General features: G+C 42.1%; 2 protein-coding genes across 2 annotated transcripts; one reads left to right on the plus strand and one right to left on the minus strand.

The window, feature by feature from the left end:
- Positions 1-2508: 2508 nt before the first annotated feature.
- On the minus strand, positions 2509-4506 carry LOC144538403 (homeobox protein Dlx5a-like). Its single transcript, XM_078282436.1, has 3 exons — positions 3946-4506; positions 3271-3455; positions 2509-3007 (listed from the first exon to the last, which is right to left on the minus strand). Exons 1-3 carry the CDS (start codon positions 4301-4303, stop codon positions 2690-2692), a joined length of 861 nt encoding a protein of 286 aa, XP_078138562.1. The 5' UTR covers positions 4304-4506; the 3' UTR covers positions 2509-2689.
- Positions 4507-7126: 2620 nt separating this feature from the next.
- LOC139920700 (protein argonaute-2) lies at positions 7127-18617 on the plus strand (the record flags this gene model as incomplete). Its single annotated transcript, XM_078282435.1, has 18 exons — positions 7127-7342; positions 8699-8746; positions 9476-9656; positions 9784-9904; positions 10030-10211; positions 10556-10692; positions 10775-10909; positions 11229-11316; positions 11694-11841; positions 11957-12076; positions 12596-12718; positions 12877-13010; positions 13326-13510; positions 16713-16872; positions 17044-17134; positions 17605-17799; positions 18140-18274; positions 18516-18617. Coding segments are annotated over exons 1-18 (2304 nt in total), but the record flags the coding sequence as incomplete, so codon positions are not given.
- Positions 18618-19120: the final 503 nt, after the last annotated feature.

The following is a 19120-nucleotide window of genomic DNA, read 5'->3' on the forward strand; positions in this document are numbered from 1 at the left end:
AGCGCATCTTTGCAAATTATAGATAATTGTCAATGTCCAGATTATGATAATGGAGGCCCTAATCCTGGAGAATAATTATTGTGGAGTGTTACAGTTGAAGCTGTCCAGTAAAGCTAACTGTCATTATTTAGACTCGATTTGCAAAACGGGGGGAAACTAGCTGAGTGGAAAATGTTCGGTTGGAAATAAACGGGGGCTCTCGATGTAATGGCACCGCCAGTGTGCGTGCGCGTGTGTATGAGTGCGTGCGTGTGTGTGTGTGTGTGTGTGTGTGTGTGAGAGAGAGAGAGAGAGAGAGAGAGAGAGAGACAGACAGACAGCGAGAGAGAGAGACTAGGCCTATGTATGCGTGTGTGTGTCTGTGTATGTGCACGCGAGCTTGTGCGCGCCCTTGGCTGTGCGTGAGCGCGTGCGTGTGTCATATGAAAATCAGACGTAGCCTAGATTTCTCGAGTGACCTGCTCGCAATGTAATTACGAGACCAGCGGCTACAGTAGAAATTAGGTTGAAAACAACAAGAAGCACCGTCGCGTGTTTTGGATTAGAGTCGAGGAAAGCATTTTATACAGCATTTTGCCCCAATGTGTGTGTGTGTGTGTGTGTGTGTGTGTGTGTGTGTGTGTAGGTGTGTGTGTGTGTGTGTGTGTGTGTGTGTGTGTGTGTGTGTGTGTGTTGGTAAAGTCTATTCCGTACAATCAAGGGGAGGAAGAGGTTTCTGTGTCAGGTGGAAATGGTAACATGCATGGGTCAGTGTGTGGGTCAGATGCAACTGCATTGTTTAGTGTGTGTGCGTGTGTGTGTGTGTGTGTGTGTGTGTGTGTGTGTGTGTGAGAGAGAGAGAGAGAGAGAGAGAGAGAGAGAGAGAGCGAGGGAAAGAGAGAGAAAAAGAGAAAGAGAGAGAGAGAGAGAGAGAGAGAGAGAGAGAGAGAGAGAGAGAGAGAGAGAGAGAGAGAGAATGGGGAGGCAGGACCTTGTGTGGCATATTCGTTTATAAAAACTCACGTTATGTTCTTTGTGCATATGGCCGGGCAAATTCAATTAGAGCCATTTTCAAAGCCCTAATGTTTCTCACAGTGGCACGGTTTGTTTAGTGGTTTTGCAGTGGCAGCGCTGGTAGTACTGGCTGCTAATAACATGGTGAAACTGTGGAGGATTTTCTTTTTTTTTTTTTATTTTACCCGGAAGGTGGGCTGCGGCCGGGAGTGGCAGAGCTCTGGAGCCGGTCTACCCCCACAGGAATGCGGATTGTCTCAGATCTCCGTGCCGCCCCCCTCGCCTCCTCTCTGCCATTCAAAGCAGCTAATTGTAGGGGACACAAAGCGAGCACGACTGCAGACTGTCTGCTGCGAGACCCAGGCATTTTCTTTACAGGGAGGCTGGAGTCAAGTCAAAGGCAGAGGGCTGTTCTGCACTAAAATAAAGTCTGAATGGAAAAATAGCATGGTGATGATCGTGGTGGTCAGTAGTAGGCCAAGTAACAACAACAATAAATTAAATCATGATAATAATGATAATAAAAAATGAATAAATAATAATAATATAAACACTTGGTTGCTATATAATCGTATATATAGGCTATATAATAACTATAGTAATCCTATAATAATTTTAGAAGAAAAAAGACAAAAAGAATTAGAAGGATACTATTAAAATATCAGAGCAAAATAATGTAATATAGCCTACTATAAGAATATTATAGGATTATTATAGCGATACCATAGAAGATCATAAAATCATGCCATGAAAGTGGCTACTATTGAGTGCCACAGACACATAAGTAGCCTATAGAAATATTATAGGACAATTATAGTGATTCGTTAGAGAAATCACAATAATAGTTCAGACAAACCAAGAAACACCGATATTCATTTGACTTCGCCTATGTGTAATTATTATGGCTTACCATCTGTTGTCTGACATTGACCTATATTGAATTTTCACAGCAATTTATTTACAAAAAAAATAATTAAATGTGTTTTGATACGTCTGTTTAATTAAGTGGCAAATTAGCATTCCATGGGTATTGTTTTCTTCCATGAGTGTAATACAGGCTGCGCGTGCTGCAGCATCCTAAAAACTAAAAAAAAACAATGAGGAATTCTTCACATAAAGGCAGATATTTTTTAGCCCCCTTGTGTAATGAAAGTCAATTAAGTCGCTCAGAACGAGTTTGTCTGAGGCGTCTGCAGACATGATCACCCTGAGAGTTTTGCGGTTTAAAAGACACACAGTCAAAGAGATAAATATAGACCGTGGGTGTTTTGGCCAATTCAAAATAGTTAGATTGATCATTTACACGAGCATTACGATTTACGGCACTTTCTAGATAATTCATCTTAATATTGAGCAGCTGTGATTTACAACCTTGGGTGAAAATGTCGCCTAAGGCTTACAAACATTTTTTTTTCTCAGTAAGCCCTTGTCGTGATTTTCAGTGCAAATAACTGAGGGTTAGAATAACAAGAAACTGCAGTGAGGCCGAAAGTCAGATACTGAAAGTTTTCAAAGTCCATTGTCCATTTAAACGTTTAATAGTCTTCCAAAATGCAATAAATTACATGCACACATTTACACATTTTACACGTTTCTTCTATGACTGTCATCAAATACATTGCATATTCCTCTGAAATTTAAACACGAGTCCCATAGAAGGAAGAAAAAAAAAATATTTGAAATGAACAACAGGTTTTCAATATAACGTCCCCGCTCCAAGAGCCAAAGAGTGCTGTATCGAGTTCGGGGTCTGCAGGTGGGAATTCATGGAGCCGCCGGCCGCGGAGGTGTACCATGACCCCGAGCTTTCCAAAAAGTTAGAGGCCGTCGTGTTGATGCTTTGAGGCTGTAGGCTGTGGGGCCTGGACGGGCCCTGTGTGTCCCAGACGGCCGGGGACTGTGGAGAGTTGCAGGCCATGGGGTCGCTGGAGCTGGGGCTGTGCTCCGGGGGAAGCTCGCCGTTTTTCATGATCTTCTTCAGCTTCGATCTTTTGTTCTGGAACCAGATTTTGACCTGGAAAAGGTTGAATAAACGGGACTATTAAAATCTCATATATAACCGCACAAACAATGGCACAGAAATAGCATGACTTAAAAGACGCACAGTGCGTCAAGGCGCACAGCGTTTGGACAAAGCTCGCCAAATGCGCCATGCTTTAGTTCGAGAGCCAAGGAGGGTGATAAGACTCCTTCACATCTTTAACATTTGAACAAAAATACGACACTTTTCTACAGTTTAATGAAACAGGGTAAGAAAGTATTTATCTATAATCCCACCTGTGTTTGCGTGAGTCCCAGTGAGGCCGCCAGCTCGGCTCTCTCCGGCAGCGCCAGGTACTGTGTGTTCTGAAACCTCCGCTGCAGGGCGGCCAGCTGGAAGCTGGAGTAGATCGTCCGGGGTTTTCTCACTTTCTTGGGTTTGCCGTTCACCATCCTCACCTCAGGCTCTGCTACCTCTTTTTCTGTTCAAAATAAATAGAAAAAAAAATAAAATAAGCATGATTGCCCATCACAAACTGCAGCATCTTTTTTTTTAAACATTTTGTGTTGCTCATCGCCCATCCCTTAAAACCAGAATAACCTCCATTTCACCAAAACCAAACATGCAAACCAAACGAAAGGAAGATAAACGCAGGTTGGCAGAAAAAAAAAATGAAATTATAGCCTGTATCCTCATAATATTTGAAAATCACATCAACTCAAGTGGTGTTTGAATGAGACTAAAACTAAAGGAAAAACCCTTTTGCAGAATTTATTCGTTTTAATTTAACAGCCGCACAGATTGCGAACGCATTTCTGCATTTCTTATTCAAGAGGAACAATCAGAAACAAATCCATTAGAAGGGATGATAATATGAACAAATATTAGCGAGTATCAACTATAGCCACGTGACTAGTTATAATAATCTGATGTTATTATTATTATTATTATAACGAAAAGCAGGCCCGTACCTTGCGGACTCGGCTGGGCTTGTACTCTGCTGTAAGTCCCGGCGTACTGGTGGTAGGCAGAGGTCGTGTACGAGCTGTAATCTGGGTAGGATTTTGTCGAGTAATTTCCAGCGGATCCGTTTACGCCGTGGTACTGGTACTGATAGGCGTTCAGAGGCTTCCCGTACGAGGTCGAGTTGGGCGAACAGTAGCCGTGAGTGACTCCACCGGCGGGACTGTAGTAGCCAGAATCCGTGGCGGTGGACTCGGGTAAGGTAGGAGATTCCTGAGATGGATGATGCATGGTGGAGAGTTGAAAGGAGCTCTGGAAATCTGCGGGTTTGACACTCGGGATCCTCCGGTCGAATACTCCAGTCATACTTCGAAGGGCAAAAGCGTGGTTTTAGTTGTATTTCGTTAGTAAAAACAGGGCAGTCTGACTCCAAAGTGGTGGGAAAACTACACTGGCATTGTTGAAGGGCTCTCGCGCCGTCGGGCTCTGGTGAAGACTGCAGCCAGCCCCGCAGCACAGACTTGGTTAAATCCTAAATTGCGCTCTTACGCACTGCAGGGAGGATCTGGTTCCATTGGCCAAGGCGCACACAGACACAGCTACACCCAATTCACTAGGCCAGTCTGCCTATAGGGGGAAAACCACTCAGGCTATATGGCTGCATTGTTGTGTTGTTACCATCCATCAATGGGAGCAATTAAACTGCTGGTCATGTCGCGCATCGACGTTTTCAGAAGGCTGAATTAAAATCCAGAGGGACAAAACCACATCAAGAAAAGGCCTCCTGCTTTAGGATTGACCTAATTTGTATTATTTTTTCAATAAAATCAACGACTAAAATCACACATAAGACATTATTTAATATAGTGATTTAGGCTAACCAACCCCCATGTTATGGAATGAAATCAAATGTTCAATCGCATGTCATATTGCAGAAAAAAGACTTAAACTATAATACATAAAAACAGAATGATTTTATTATTCGGCTGATATTATTTTATATTTGTTATCAGGCATATACACCTGATGGGAAATTCGATAGCATATAGCCAAAGCAGTGCTATCTTCATAAAATGTGGAAAATATAGGCCTATAAATCTATCTAATAGCCTATCTAATATCAAATGTTTAATATCTAACCCAGTTACTACTATGTAATAATTATCATACAGCCTACATTAGTTGTCTCTCACCCAAACCCACTTTTCAAATCCACTATGTTCGATAGGTCTATCATTGAAAATAATGCCAAAATTGCCCAATTTCCCCAAGGGGATCATTAAAGCTTCATCTTATCTTATCTTAAAACCTACTGCCAAGCGTGCAAAATCAATTCAGCCCGCCAGTCGACACATTCAGTGGTAAACAGCGCCGCCCAGTGAGCAGATATAGTAGTTACAAACCAAGCGCACCCACGACTGAGCCCCTCAACACTTTGAAACTGGAGAGAGAAAAAACGGATGATGAACAAATGTTTGGTTCTCACGTTTAAAGTAGAGAAAGAGTGTTTGTAAATTGAACACAATAGGTTGTAATACAAAAGTACAGCTTAATGAGAGCACAAACTACAACCAAGAAACTCAAATATACAGTATTTGTAACAGGTGTGAGGATGAGTAGGCTATTCACAGTTATAGTAGGCCTACCGCTATGGATACATTACATTACACAACGGATAAAGGAATGCAAAACTATGCAAACTGAAAAATGAGACAACATTGTAGACCAGGGTATATGAGCCATACATGTGAACTGCTTTCAGTTTCGAGTTTGACAATATGACGAAACATATAAGCCACTCTCAACATAAATCATAATTATAAAGAGGAACGGGGAATAATGTGGGATATTAGGTACAGGCATATTTGTTTAAAGAACTCAAACGGTCTTGGTTTGTTATGCTGCTATATTTTCAGATCGGTTATTCAGTATTAATGTGTTCTTTCTAAGCATTTACCCCTACCTCTAATTAGCAAGTTTTATTTTTAGACATAAGAGTGGATATAGCGAGATCTGCGAGCATGTACAATCAGAAATGCTGGAGTTTACCTGTCTTAACTGATATTATACATAGTATACTGTATGTTATGTGGTAAAAAGGGAACCATCCCTAAACCTTGAACTGATTGTCAAATTATCTTCAAAGACAACGTCAAAACGAATAATCCGTTAGTTTTTTTGAGAGAACATTTTGGAACATGATGTAGCCTGCAAAATATTTAAGATCCTAAATGAGTAAAAAATTCACGTTACTTTAGTAGTATTACTTCTATCTAAATAAATAAAATATTCCACAGCTCTTTCCGCCTCTAATAATGAGACTATAGATGCATTTATGAGTGATAATCATTTCGATATAATAACAATGATGATAATAAATCAATATATCAATTTTACAATGTACCCCGGAAATATTCCCCCTTTTGGGGCACACGACAGTGAGATCTTCTTCCTGTGCTTTCTTGTTTGTTGACAAGTTGCTAGCAACTTGATATATCGGTTTGTGGTCCTTGTTTTTTTACACTAGGTCAATGTTGCTGCGTATGTGGCATATCAACACTTTTTAATGCGTGAAAAGAGCGTTTTATCCCTGCGTTTTTCTAGTGTGGGTCAAGGCGGTGAGCGCGCAGTGTGCGTCTGACATCACTGAAGACCTTGGTCTCAATTACCAAGATAATTCCCTCCTGCTCACATTCACGAAAACCTTGTCCGCTAGACCGGAAATCAACTTGCACATTCAACATCGCAAATTTGGGATACACCTATTGATAGAGCTAGAAGTACAGCCTGATGCAAACAACAGCTAACTCATGCAAGAAGCTGTATAAATAAATATTCACCAGACGTCACCATACTACGCATGTGCGAAACAGGAGCACTACTAAAGTGTTTTCGCCAGTTTAAAAACCATGTCTAGGTGTCATAGCGTTATGTCTCACGGTCGATAGCTTACTAACAGCTTAAACATTACGCTGGAGGGCAAAATCAAATAAGCCCTTCACAGAAAAAAAAAAATATTGGACCGAACGTGAGACTCTCATCGACTCAACAGCAAAGAAGAAGCGGTCTTGTCTGTCCGACGGGATTTAAGCGAAGACGGAAGTACACGGGAGGGAAACCTCTCGCGTTGCCTGGATAGTTTCTGTGCTAGCTTTTCTCTCGGCTCCCGTTTTGTGTGTTGGGGGGATGGGGCCGTGCCGAGGATGAGAAAGCTCTCGTGGTGCAAATATTTACCACTTGACTAACTAAAAATCTTTGTTTCCGAACTGGGCTTCCCTCGCTCTTTTATATAGAAATACTTTTCGGCCACGTATGTGTTTGGGAGGCATTTGGCAAGAATAAAGTGGAGTATCCGTACGTCCACGGCACACGCTTAAATCGACAAAATGTATTCCTCTGCTGGAGGTAAGTTGTGCAGCTAACGTCGGCTAGGTAATGCAGCTAGCTAAAAACTCAACGATGGTTCCAACGTTTTAGTGCTTTATCTGTGCATGCAGTGAGCAATCGCTGAAATAAAGGCTCAGTTTTCTCATTCTGTGTCGTTGTTTATTGTAAAACTCAACCGATCCTTTGCATAAGAACATTTCGTCCCAACCAAACTAGAAGCAGCAGTAGTAGTAGAAACAAGCTTAGCTAGCATCCAACAACAACAAGCTGCTGCTAGCTAGCTTTACAACGTTCCCCGACCTTGTTATTGTTAGCTAGCTTTCCAAGATAATTGCTTAGTGTGCGGTCGAGCGATTAAGCTTCATTTTTCTGTAAAATGAAAGATTTCACTAATTCAGAGCAGTATTTTGCATCTAAGAAGCGAATTGAACATTGAGACACAATGTTTAGCGACCATACTATATAATCTCATAACCGATCCTAGCTAGCGTTAGCTTCCGTTAGCTAACTTTAATTCAGTTGTTTTCTGTCTGTTTTGCCCACGATATAAGTTACTTATGTAATCGCTATATCATTTTATTATGGAAATTGTGGCATTAAACATTACGAAATTATGGATAATTGTACACACAGATGTCAAAAGATAAAAACTATGAAGATGAAAGTGGCTAATGTGAATTAGTCCAACTTTGACTGTATTCAGCCATTAAATGTAACAGACTCTAACGTTACATGACTAGTAAGCAAACTTAAGGTTTTTGAAAATTATAACGTTAGACCCCTAGTTTTATTTCTAAGTTTTGTTCCCTTCGTTGTCATACTGAGACTAACGTCATTGAGCACATATTGGCCTCCTAATTTTCCTCGACTTTGTCTAGGGTTATTTTCCTTTTCATTCAAATTAAATGTATTGTTTTAGGGGTTGTTCTTTTTATGTTACAGCTGGATGCAGCTCTATTTCTTGTCCTTTCTGTAATACTAATGATGTGTAGCACAGGCTAATTTCCAGGAGAATGGGTGGCTTCAGGAGGGTCTGATTGCCAGGTTGCTGGACTGCTTGTGTGTGTATATTGATAAGAGTTTTGAAAAGTCGCCCTTAGTTGTGAACGATAGTGTTTGGGTGCAGATAAGAGAGCAAAATGATGAATGAAGAAAGTATTTGCTCTGGAAATGTACAGGGTTTAGCAGCACTTTGTGCTTTCCTTCTTCCTGGCCATTTGCTACTTGTTCATGTTAACTTTATAAGACAGTCAAACCTAGACTACTAACCTGTTTAAATTGTTTTTTAACCCTCTATTTACAACAATCTCAAGCGTCTGTCAAGCCCAATGGAATGTATGAGAAAGCATAACATGTAATTTGTGTCTTCTTTAGCTGCTGAGATGCTTGAGGGACCCCATTCCTCTGGGTCAATAGGCTCTGGTAAGCTTTTTCCATATTTGGGCTTTAAAGCCTAACGCTGGTCCCACTATTGGTCCCAGTGTAATTGACAACACAATGCTTTTTCTGCTTTCTTCAAGCATCACAGTAAGCATTCATCTAAGTCGTACAATTTATCCTTCTGACTGAATAATGAAATTGTCCAGGAAATGGGACGCAGCTGATTTGTCAACATAACTGAGATTCTAAATAAAAGACTACGTCACAGTAGATAGTCAATTTCCTCTAAATGCATCCCATTTTAAGCTTTGAATGGTTGCGTACTTTTATACACCAAAGGCCATTCAATAATTACTACCGGATATTACTAGGTTTTATGGGTGTTATTCTATTTGAGTGAACAGAGCTGTTGGTCAAAGATAAGGTGCCAAAGGGAGTGTGCTCTGACAGTCGCACTGTTGCCTTATTCAAGTTGCAGATATGAGGCTACTTGGTTCAACATGGTCAACCAAAGATGAAACATTTATGCATCTTCTGACTCACTAGAAAAGCACAAAGCATGGTTGAGCACATAAAAAAATAAGAAATCTTCAAGTGTAACTGATACAGGCTGGTTCGGAGTAGAATATGTAGGATTTGGCTTGGGTGGAAAACTCTTAATGGATTTGTAATGGGTTTACCTAAGATCTTTGGAAATGTCAGAGGTGCCTATATAATGTGATTGTTAACATGTTATTTGTCTCTTTCCTACCCTTGACCCCTCTGATTTAGACCCGCCATCTCCCCCGGTGCCAGAATATGTGTTCAAGCCGCCATCACGGCCAGACTTTGGCACCATGGGCAGGACAATCAAGCTGCAGGCCAACTTCTTTGAGATGGAAATCCCCAAACTGGAGGTGTACCATTACGACATTGACATCAAGCCTGAGAAATGCCCCAGAAGGGTCAATCGGTACGCATGGGTGTATTGATCACAAGGCAGTCCTGTTTACACTTGGCAACTGGGAGATCAGTGGCTTTCCATTGGTAATGATGTCCCAGTCAGTGTGGTGATTTGCCCGTTTCATTTTGTTTCTCAGTGAAATTGTGGAGCACATGGTCCAGCACTTTAAAACACAGATCTTCGGGGATCGAAAGCCAGTGTATGACGGGAGGAAGAATCTCTACACAGCCATGCCCTTGCCCATAGGAAGAGACAAGGTATGTTTTTTTTTAGCACAGTCTCCAGTTGTGGGGAAATTGCTTAAACTATGTTTGGTTGGTCTTCAGGACAATATCACAGCATTCCCTCTGTCCTGTTCTCTCCAATCCCATCCACTGCGCAGGTGGAGCTTGAGGTGACCATTCCTGGTGAAGGCAAGGACCGCAGCTTCAAAGTGGCCATCAAGTGGGTGTCCTGCGTTAGTCTGCAAGCTCTGCATGAGGCACTGTCAGGACGGCTACCCAACATCCCCTTTGAGACCATCCAAGCCTTGGACGTGGTCATGAGACATTTGCCCTCTATGAGGTCAGTCTTTCATTGTTGAACATTGATTCGTATGTGGGTGATGAGTTTTTTTTTTTATAGGTTGTGGTTCATGACCTATTTGTATTAAAGTGTATCTAGTTAGGAATAGATGGTAGTTACAGTACTTATCCACAGCGATCCCTACTGTCCTTCAGTTCTATCCTGACACCTATCACAGATCTGATTTATTTGAGGCATTTATTCGATGTCAAAGCCTGCTGACCATCTCATTCTCTGTCTCTCCAGTTTTTCCTAACTGCCTCTCCTTTAAGCTGTCCGGTGGCCAGCTTCTTTTGCTAAAAACATGTTAATCAGGTTTTATTGTCGACCGTTTTCTGTTACAGGTATACCCCTGTGGGCCGCTCTTTCTTCACTCCCTCAGAAGGATGTTCGAACCCTCTTGGCGGGGGCAGGGAGGTGTGGTTTGGCTTCCACCAGTCTGTCAGGCCTTCCCTCTGGAAAATGATGCTCAACATCGATGGTAGGTTTCATATTGTTTGTGTACCGCTTGCATGAGGGGAAGCCGTTTCTGTGAATCTCATTGCCGTGTTTTTGTTTTGCAGTTTCGGCCACTGCATTCTACAAAGCCCAGCCTGTAATTGAGTTCATGTGTGAGGTCTTGGATTTCAAAAGCATTGAAGAACAACAGAAGCCCTTAACTGACTCTCAGAGAGTGAAATTTACAAAGGAAATCAAAGGTAATCATTGTTAATTTGTTAGTGGCCAATGGAGTCTTTGCTTGTCATTTAGATTTTTAAGTTGTTTATTTGTTTCTTTATTTGTTAAGGTGAGATGTATTGACAAGCCTCTTGGGTTTTTACCTGCTCACCTGCATAATTTAGTAATTTGTTTCTTCTTTCTATGCTTTTTATGGTTTAATTTTCTTTGGAAATAAACTAAACTTAAAAAGTTATGAGCTAAATCTTTTGCCACATGCCCATTTACCAACTTGAAGCAGTTTTTTTTAAAGTCATATGGCAAACGTGGTCATCCTGTATTGTGATCCCCCCCATCCAGGTTTGAAGGTGGAGATCACCCACTGTGGACAGATGAAGAGGAAGTACAGAGTGTGCAACGTGACCAGAAGACCAGCCAGCCACCAGACGTAAGAATGCTCTACCATGTTTTTTTCTTCATGTTAAAGATCCTAAGATTTACAGTAAATCAGTAATAGCTGGTGGATATACTAAAAGAATTCGCCTCATTATTTACATGTTTGGTATATTGAAATACTGGACCAAAACATCTAACATGCATAAATGTTTAATTTGCTGTTGAAATGTGTTTTTTTTTTTTTTGGCTTGGCTTCATAAATGTGACTCACTGATGAGCTCAGAAGATGACTATTGTAAATTCTTTGGAAGACGGGTTTTGTCTACGATATTCTTCATTGACTAGGGAACAACCTTGCCCTTTGCGGACAAGACAGGGAGCTGCTGTATTTTTCCCCTCTCTTATTTGTCTGGTGTGTGCTCTCCTCAGGTTCCCCCTGCAACAGGAGAATGGCCAAACTATTGAATGCACAGTAGCACAGTACTTCAAAGACAAGTACAAGCTGATCCTGCGGTACCCCCACCTCCCATGTCTCCAGGTGGGACAGGAGCAGAAGCACACCTACCTGCCTCTAGAGGTACGCAGCCACCGACCTCTGACGCTTATTTACTTTTGTTACAGACTTGATTCACTATTGAGTTTCATCAAAAGCCATCAGAGGTCCTTACATGTTTTGTTTCTCATCGGTCTAGGTGTGTAACATAGTGGCAGGCCAGCGCTGCATCAAGAAGCTGACAGACAATCAGACCTCCACTATGATCCGTGCCACAGCCCGATCGGCGCCCGACCGTCAGGATGAGATCAGTAAATTGGTGAGTCCCTCTGAGATGATGGCTGTGGATTGTTGTAACTCTGAGAGATATTTACTGCTGCATGTAACAGAAGTTAGCAGTTTGCCTGCAGGCCCAGAAAGTCTTAAACTGTTGGCAACTTTTATCTAAACTCAAGGCTTTAAAATTTCTTCATTACAGTTGAATAAAGCATTTTAAGTCTTAAATTCAGTTTAAGAGGTCTTAAATATGTTGTGGTTTCTTGGTGCTCTGTTTTCCATTGAGAAATCAGCCCAGTCACACAGACCTAGGTCTACAGTTGTGTTCATTTTCATGTTTAGATTGGTCTTATATTTCATTCTAATTTACTTTAAAAAGGTCTTAAAAACTGTTAAACTTGATGAAATCCTGGCATCCTGATTAGGTAGCAGGTTGACCTTACAAACGATGAGCAGAGTGGAAACTTCTGTTGAAGATTTTCCCCTGAATTATAAATATTCACACTGCAGTCTTAATGTAATTTTGATTTCTTACTGCTTCGACTTTTGTTGTATTTTCCAGATGAGAAGTGCCAACTTTAACACTGACCCTTATGTTCGGGAGTTCGGAGTGATGGTGAGGGATGAGATGACGGAAGTGAACGGCCGCGTCCTACAGGCACCTTCCATCCTCTATGGAGGCAGGGTATGTTGATCGCCAGAGCCTGGATGGGTCGATGGTGGCCTGAAGACAATATGCTTTTCATCCACAACATATTCCATTTGTTGTTCTAAGGTTATATCAAAGTGACTTCATGCAACTGACACTACCCAATGTAAGCTTGCTGTTATCATAATTTGCAGAACAAAGCAATAGCCACACCAATCCAGGGAGTATGGGACATGAGGAACAAGCAATTCCACACCGGCATCGAGATCAAAGTGTGGGCCATCGCTTGCTTTGCCCCACAGAGACAGTGCACTGAACTCCTGCTCAAGTAAGTGTGATACATTGACATTTGAACAATGTCTTCATTAAACATTTTTGATGATATATGTATATAAATAGTAGACATTTAGAATTCCTATCACATGGAACTTTTTCTGCCAAATGCACGATTCAAGTATTTTGAGTTACTTGACTTGTTCTTGGTTTTGCATGTGAAGGTTGCCCATCACTTGCCATTTCATCCTCTGTTCATTCAGAATTCAAATGTCAGTTCGAACATGAGTCTGTTGTAACCCAAGCTGATGAACCCCACTGTGTAATTTTAGAACATTGCAATTTCCAATTTGGTACTTGTCTGTCTCAGAGCATTCACAGACCAGCTGAGGAAGATCTCGCGGGATGCGGGGATGCCCATCCAGGGTCAGCCTTGCTTCTGTAAGTACGCCCAGGGAGCCGACAGCGTGGAGCCCATGTTCAAGCACCTCAAGTACACCTACCAGGGCCTCCAGCTGGTGGTGGTCATCCTGCCGGGGAAGACGCCTGTCTACGGTGAGGAACCCAACTCCTACAGTTTGTTCTAGTTCTCCTGTCGTTTAGTGGGGAACGAGGTAGTGTACTTATTGCTGCAGGGGCCAGGGGTTAACAAATCAGTAGCCCACTACCACTCCTCACACCCAAAAACTCAAAATTTCGAAATTCCAGCTACTACAGTGACCAGGGATTAAATTCTCCGGTATTAGGACAGCCCGCCAAAGATTAAGACACTGAAAATCTGCAAGACACTGAAATGGGGAAACAGTTTTCCACAAGTGACTGCCGTCTAGATAGCTGTATACTGACACCTTTCCAGACGGCTCCTTTTTCATTTTTGTTTTTAATGTGGGATATTCTCCTCAATCTCGTCACCATATTGATGTTAGGAGACTTGTAGTTTACTATCAGACAGACTTATCTCCACACTAGGTGTTGGCGCCCTGCCAGGACAGGAGACTGGAGCTTTGCATTTGGTCCATCTCCACTTAGACTGTTGGTGTGAAAACAAGTGAAACTTAGGCTCCAAACTTCTACTACTTATGTACTTGTCTTAGTATGACATGCTTATAGACACCATTACACTCGTCAGTACTCTCTGTATCTCGTAGGCAGCCTCTATTCACCACCCCAAATGCTACACCTGATGATGCAGTCACAGGCCAAGCAGTAGCAAGAAATACTACAGCTTTAGTTTTTCTGGTTTCAAAGTCTCACAGTTTTATCTGGTGAAGAGAATGATTAGAGAATGATTAGTCTTGGGGCGAAATCAGTCTTTCTAGTCTTGCAGCTAGCTAGTCTGCACACGTTTGCAACTATGCTGTTGATGCTTTGATGCTTTGCTTTATTTATTCTTACACCATCCATTGGGTTGTAGATTTTCACACACTTTTTTTTTTTGGTGGTTGATGTTGGTGGTTAGTCTGTTGCTGATAATGACATCAAGATAGAAAACTTCTGTGGTCTGTTATCGACTGAAACTGGTGCTGTGAGGGTTGAAAGTGGCATATGTGAGTTAGGCAAACTAACCAGTGACAAAGACTTTTAATATTTTTATATCTAAAATCTCTGCCAGTAATGTTGTGAATTATTGGGTGTGTTCGTGAATTGGAACCGGTTACAGAAACAGCCTCTGATGACGGGGATGACGTAATGTTCGCTTGGTATGACTTTTCTAACTGTGACTGTCAAACATAATTAGCACATGTAGTTTGGTGGTAAAGGTTTGATGTGATTTCTGATGCTGCACGCTATTGAAAGAGGCAGTATGACACAGCGTATTATAAATCACAGGCAGGTAGCTATGAAATCATGGTTTCGGTTTTAGGTCAATTGTCTATCAATGCCAGTGGCGACATGTTTGATGTGGTGCCTGATGACCCAGATAAATCAGCTGAGCCCAGTTCAGGGTAGCTGTGAAGTGTGTGAAGTGTGTTTGTTTAGAAAGGTGACTATAGCACTGTTAGAATGGCGTGGTAGCGCCCCTTGGTTAGACTCACTCCATTGTTCAGCCATCTGTTACATAATAACTGACTCAGCAAATTATATCCCACCCCTACACAGTTACAACCAATTAAAAACAAACACTACCCTCAAAATACACCATGACACTATTTATTCTCACTATAGGCCAGAGTTTCCGTTATCCGGTAATTACTGTTTTTTTACCGGGAAAATCTGTTGAAGTCCGACATATTTAAATCTCTCCGGTCATAATGTCCGGGGGAAATAATTCCCTCTAAGGACAATTTGAATTGTATTAAAATAGGCTAAAATTAAATTTCCACATATCCTTCTATTAAAAAAATCACTGGGATCTCTCTCTCTCTTACAGTGGCACCTATAGTCACGGGCCTTTTGGATTTCATGGCCACAATCTTTGCTTACATAGGCACCTTCTACAGACTGGAGAGCCGCGGGTCTCCCATAAGCGAAATATCTTCCTCCTCATCTTCAGTCTCTCCGCCTGTAGCTTCAGGGCTCGTATTGTTGGTGTGTGGACTGTCCGACTCTGAGGAAGACGCACCGGTGTCACTCACGACAGGTCGTGCATCCACCGGCACCGGAGTTAAAAAGTAGTCTGATATTATATCAGTCCATTGCGCGTCAGTCGCTGCTCCTCTTACAGAAATTGAGTTTAGTAATCTAGCAATTTCTGCCTCACGGGAATTCATTTCTATGTCTTTCAATAATATCAATTCAATCTCTCTCTCTCTCTCTCTCTCTCTCTCTCTCTCTCTCTCTCTCTCTCTCTCTCTCTCTCTCTCTCTCTCTCTCTCTCTCTCTCTCTCTCTCTCTCTCTCTCTCTCTCTCTCTCTCTCTCTCTCTCTCTCTCCCCTCTTTCTCTCTCTCACACACACACACACAGGTTGAGATGCCTGACAACTATGTTTTCCCGCGGATGAAACAATAATTTTGATTAGACAATAAAGTGAACGATGGTCAACCTGTTACTATGCAGATGTTCATTCATAATTTTAAGGGACACATAGAAGTGTTGCCAGGTTCTTGGCGACAAAACCCTCCCAGTGCCAATTAAACCCAACCCATAAACAGCCCAATGATCAACGAAACTAGTCCAAAATAACAAACCGATAACAAAACTCCACAATACAACCCTGACAAACTTTATAAACAGCGTTTTAAGTCCTACAGCATTTATAACATTTCCAAGTACATTGAAAACTGCGAACCTGGCAACATGAGGAATGCGAGCTTTGTTGACAAACTAAGCTAGTAGTTCTGCTTGTCACCCTACCTTTATGAGCTTCTAAACTATATTTAGCATTTGAATTTCACAATAATCTTTACACAGAATGAAAGCCAAGGCTTTATTTTATTAAAATCTGATGAAACCTCAAAACAGCCAAAAATTGATCTTTTCTCATAAAATCACGTTTATCCACAAATGCGCTGTTGCACCTTCCGACTGAAAATGATAGAACGTGTCACATATTTGACCGGAATTTCTCCCATTTGTCCGGGACATTGGACACGTGGACCGGCACCAATTTTTTCTAACGGAAACTCTGCTATAGGCTACATATGCAACAGTCATTCACAGTAGCAGTAGCCCCTGTCTTCAACATCTTCACCAATTCTTACCTTCTTCATCCCCCTGAGGGATAAATGATGTTTTGACCTGTATCAACTTCTAGTGCACATTCATACCGAGGTTTTGTGAGCTGACATTACTGACTTGTCCCGGTGTGTGTTGCAGCCGAGGTGAAGCGTGTTGGGGACACGGTGCTGGGCATGGCCACGCAGTGTGTGCAGGTGAAGAACGTTCAGAAGACCACGCCTCAGACCCTCTCCAACCTCTGTCTGAAGATCAACGTCAAGCTGGGCGGCGTTAATAACATCCTCCTCCCACAGGGCAGGTTAGTGAGGCCCCTACTAAACCCTGAGTGAAATCCTGAAATTAAATGGTTTGAATTGAAGCCTATATGTTCAGTGTTTAACCTTTAGCATTTTTTCTCCCAAATTATAAGAATATCATGTACTTGTGCCGAATTTCACTTGTACCCATGCACTCTGCATCCTCGTTCCAGGCCTCTAGTGTTCCAGCAGCCAGTCATCTTCCTTGGTGCAGATGTGACTCATCCACCTGCAGGAGACGGGAAGAAACCCTCCATCGCCGCTGTAAGTAACATCACACCGCACAGCAGCGCAGCATGAACTAGCCTCCACTAGTAACTTCTAAGTAAGGGCACGTTCATTAATTGTCGCACATAAATTGCATGATTTAATTAATTGAAGCAATTAATCCAAAGGTAGTCTGTTTTTAGGACACCTACTGTATACAAAGTAAATACATTTAATAAGCTGTAAAATAAGGCTTTCAATTACCTACACTGCAACAAAGGAGGAAAGGATGCAGTACATAGGCCTAACTAATGGCTTAAACTTTAGTGCATTGCTGTAAGCAAGATGGCAGATAATCACCACCTGTTAAGCACACACATAAATCCCCTTGGACACTTGGTTAGACATTAAGCGATACAAAGGCCCTTTACTTTTATGTGTCCACCTCTTTAATTTGTAGCATTGTTTAATAAGGCGTTTTCAGTCATTCCTTCTAATTGTAACTAAATAGTTGCTTTCCTCTCCAGGTGGTCGGCAGTATGGACGCCCACCCCAGCCGCTACTGTGCTACAGTGCGGGTCCAGCAGCACCGCCAGGACATCATCCAGGACCTGGCCACCATGGTGAGGGAGCTGCTCATCCAGTTCTACAAGTCCACCCGCTTCAAGCCCACCCGCATCATCTACTACCGTGACGGCATCTCTGAGGGCCAGTTCAACCAGGTGAGACACACACATATCCCTCTCATACCGGACTAGTGTGCTAGTGGGTTTGTGAAAGGGTCGACTCGGGGAAGTCGATCTTGGTCAAGATCGGGGTTGAGAGCTGGGTCAAACTCTGCTCTGCTTAGTGTGAAAGTGAGAAAGGGGTTATAGCTTTCAAAGAGAGATGAGCATTGCAATGTTGTCATAGCATTTTTTACCTGCCAAGAGCTGTTAATATGGCCTAGGCGCAATGTGTGAATTTCCTATATTTGTGTCAGTATGAATTGTGGGTTAGATGTGTAGGGTGTGGTTGGTCTCACTTGGTGATGAAATTTGTGTTTTTCCCTGTGAGCCCCAGGTTCTTCAACATGAGCTGCTGGCGATTCGCGAGGCCTGCATCAAGCTAGAGAAGGACTACCAGCCTGGTATCACCTTCGTGGTCGTGCAGAAGAGACACCACACAAGACTGTTCTGCATGGACAGGAATGAGCGGGTCAGTAGTGTTAAGTTCTGTCTTCTTCACTTTAAAATTAAAATTGTGTTATTGGCTTTCAAAAAAAGTTTTGCAAAAGGCAATTTGTTTGTGACGTCTTTGTCTCTTACTAAAGCGAAGTTTGCCATGGAAGCCATGTAATGAAGCAATCCTAACACACATCGCTGGAATTGGAACAAAAAATGGTATAATTTTATTTGCACTGAAACACTATTCTAACATTTTGGTGGGATTTCTGCAGGTTGGCAAGAGTGGCAACATTCCTGCAGGCACCACAGTGGACACCAAAATCACTCACCCATCGGAGTTTGATTTTTACCTTTGCAGTCATGCTGGTATACAGGTAAAAATTGCATTGGGAACAATGTAGTATATTTGAGGATGGGGCATCAAAAGATGGGAGCAGATTCAGTTTGTTTGCCCTAATTACATTGAATTTGGCTAGGCTTGGAAAATGCATTACATATTGCTCTTTAAATCAGCCAATAAACATTATGAATAAGTCACTAGTGATTGTCCAACGACCATTTCAACGGCTTGATCAAAAAAAATGTTCAATGCCGGATCAGGAAAGCGGTCACACGCATGCCGTAAAAAGTATGAGCGGATTTGTGGCAGCCAGCAGAACGTTAGTAGCATAGGCGGGTCGTCCATCTGGCATTGACAGATAATTTCTGACACTGTTTTGAATTTCACAGCCTATGATCATAGATTAGAACCAGTTATATATTATATATTGGACAGAAGGCAGAGCCTATGCTGCCGCAATGGAAAACTTTTCATGCAGTAGTACCAGTGGCAATAGGCGAGTAAGCACCTTAGTCGTCAAGCACACACTAACATGTA

Source organism: Centroberyx gerrardi, unplaced genomic scaffold (genome assembly GCF_048128805.1).
Source record: "Centroberyx gerrardi isolate f3 unplaced genomic scaffold, fCenGer3.hap1.cur.20231027 Scaffold_470, whole genome shotgun sequence".
Lineage (NCBI taxonomy): Eukaryota > Metazoa > Chordata > Actinopteri > Beryciformes > Berycidae > Centroberyx > Centroberyx gerrardi.

What these genes read in the sequence shown, in the direction of transcription:
- LOC144538403 (XM_078282436.1), bottom strand. Translation starts at nt 4,303, where the DNA reads ATGACTGGAGTATTCGACCGGAGGATCCCGAGTGTCAAACCCGCAGAT. An exon ending in AGCCCAGCCGAGTCCGCAAG is followed by an intron (nt 3,456 to 3,945) that starts GTACGGGCCTGC and finishes TATTTTGAACAG; the next exon opens with AAAAAGAGGTAGCAGAGCCT. An exon ending in TGGGACTCACGCAAACACAG is followed by an intron (nt 3,008 to 3,270) that starts GTGGGATTATAG and finishes AACCTTTTCCAG; the next exon opens with GTCAAAATCTGGTTCCAGAA.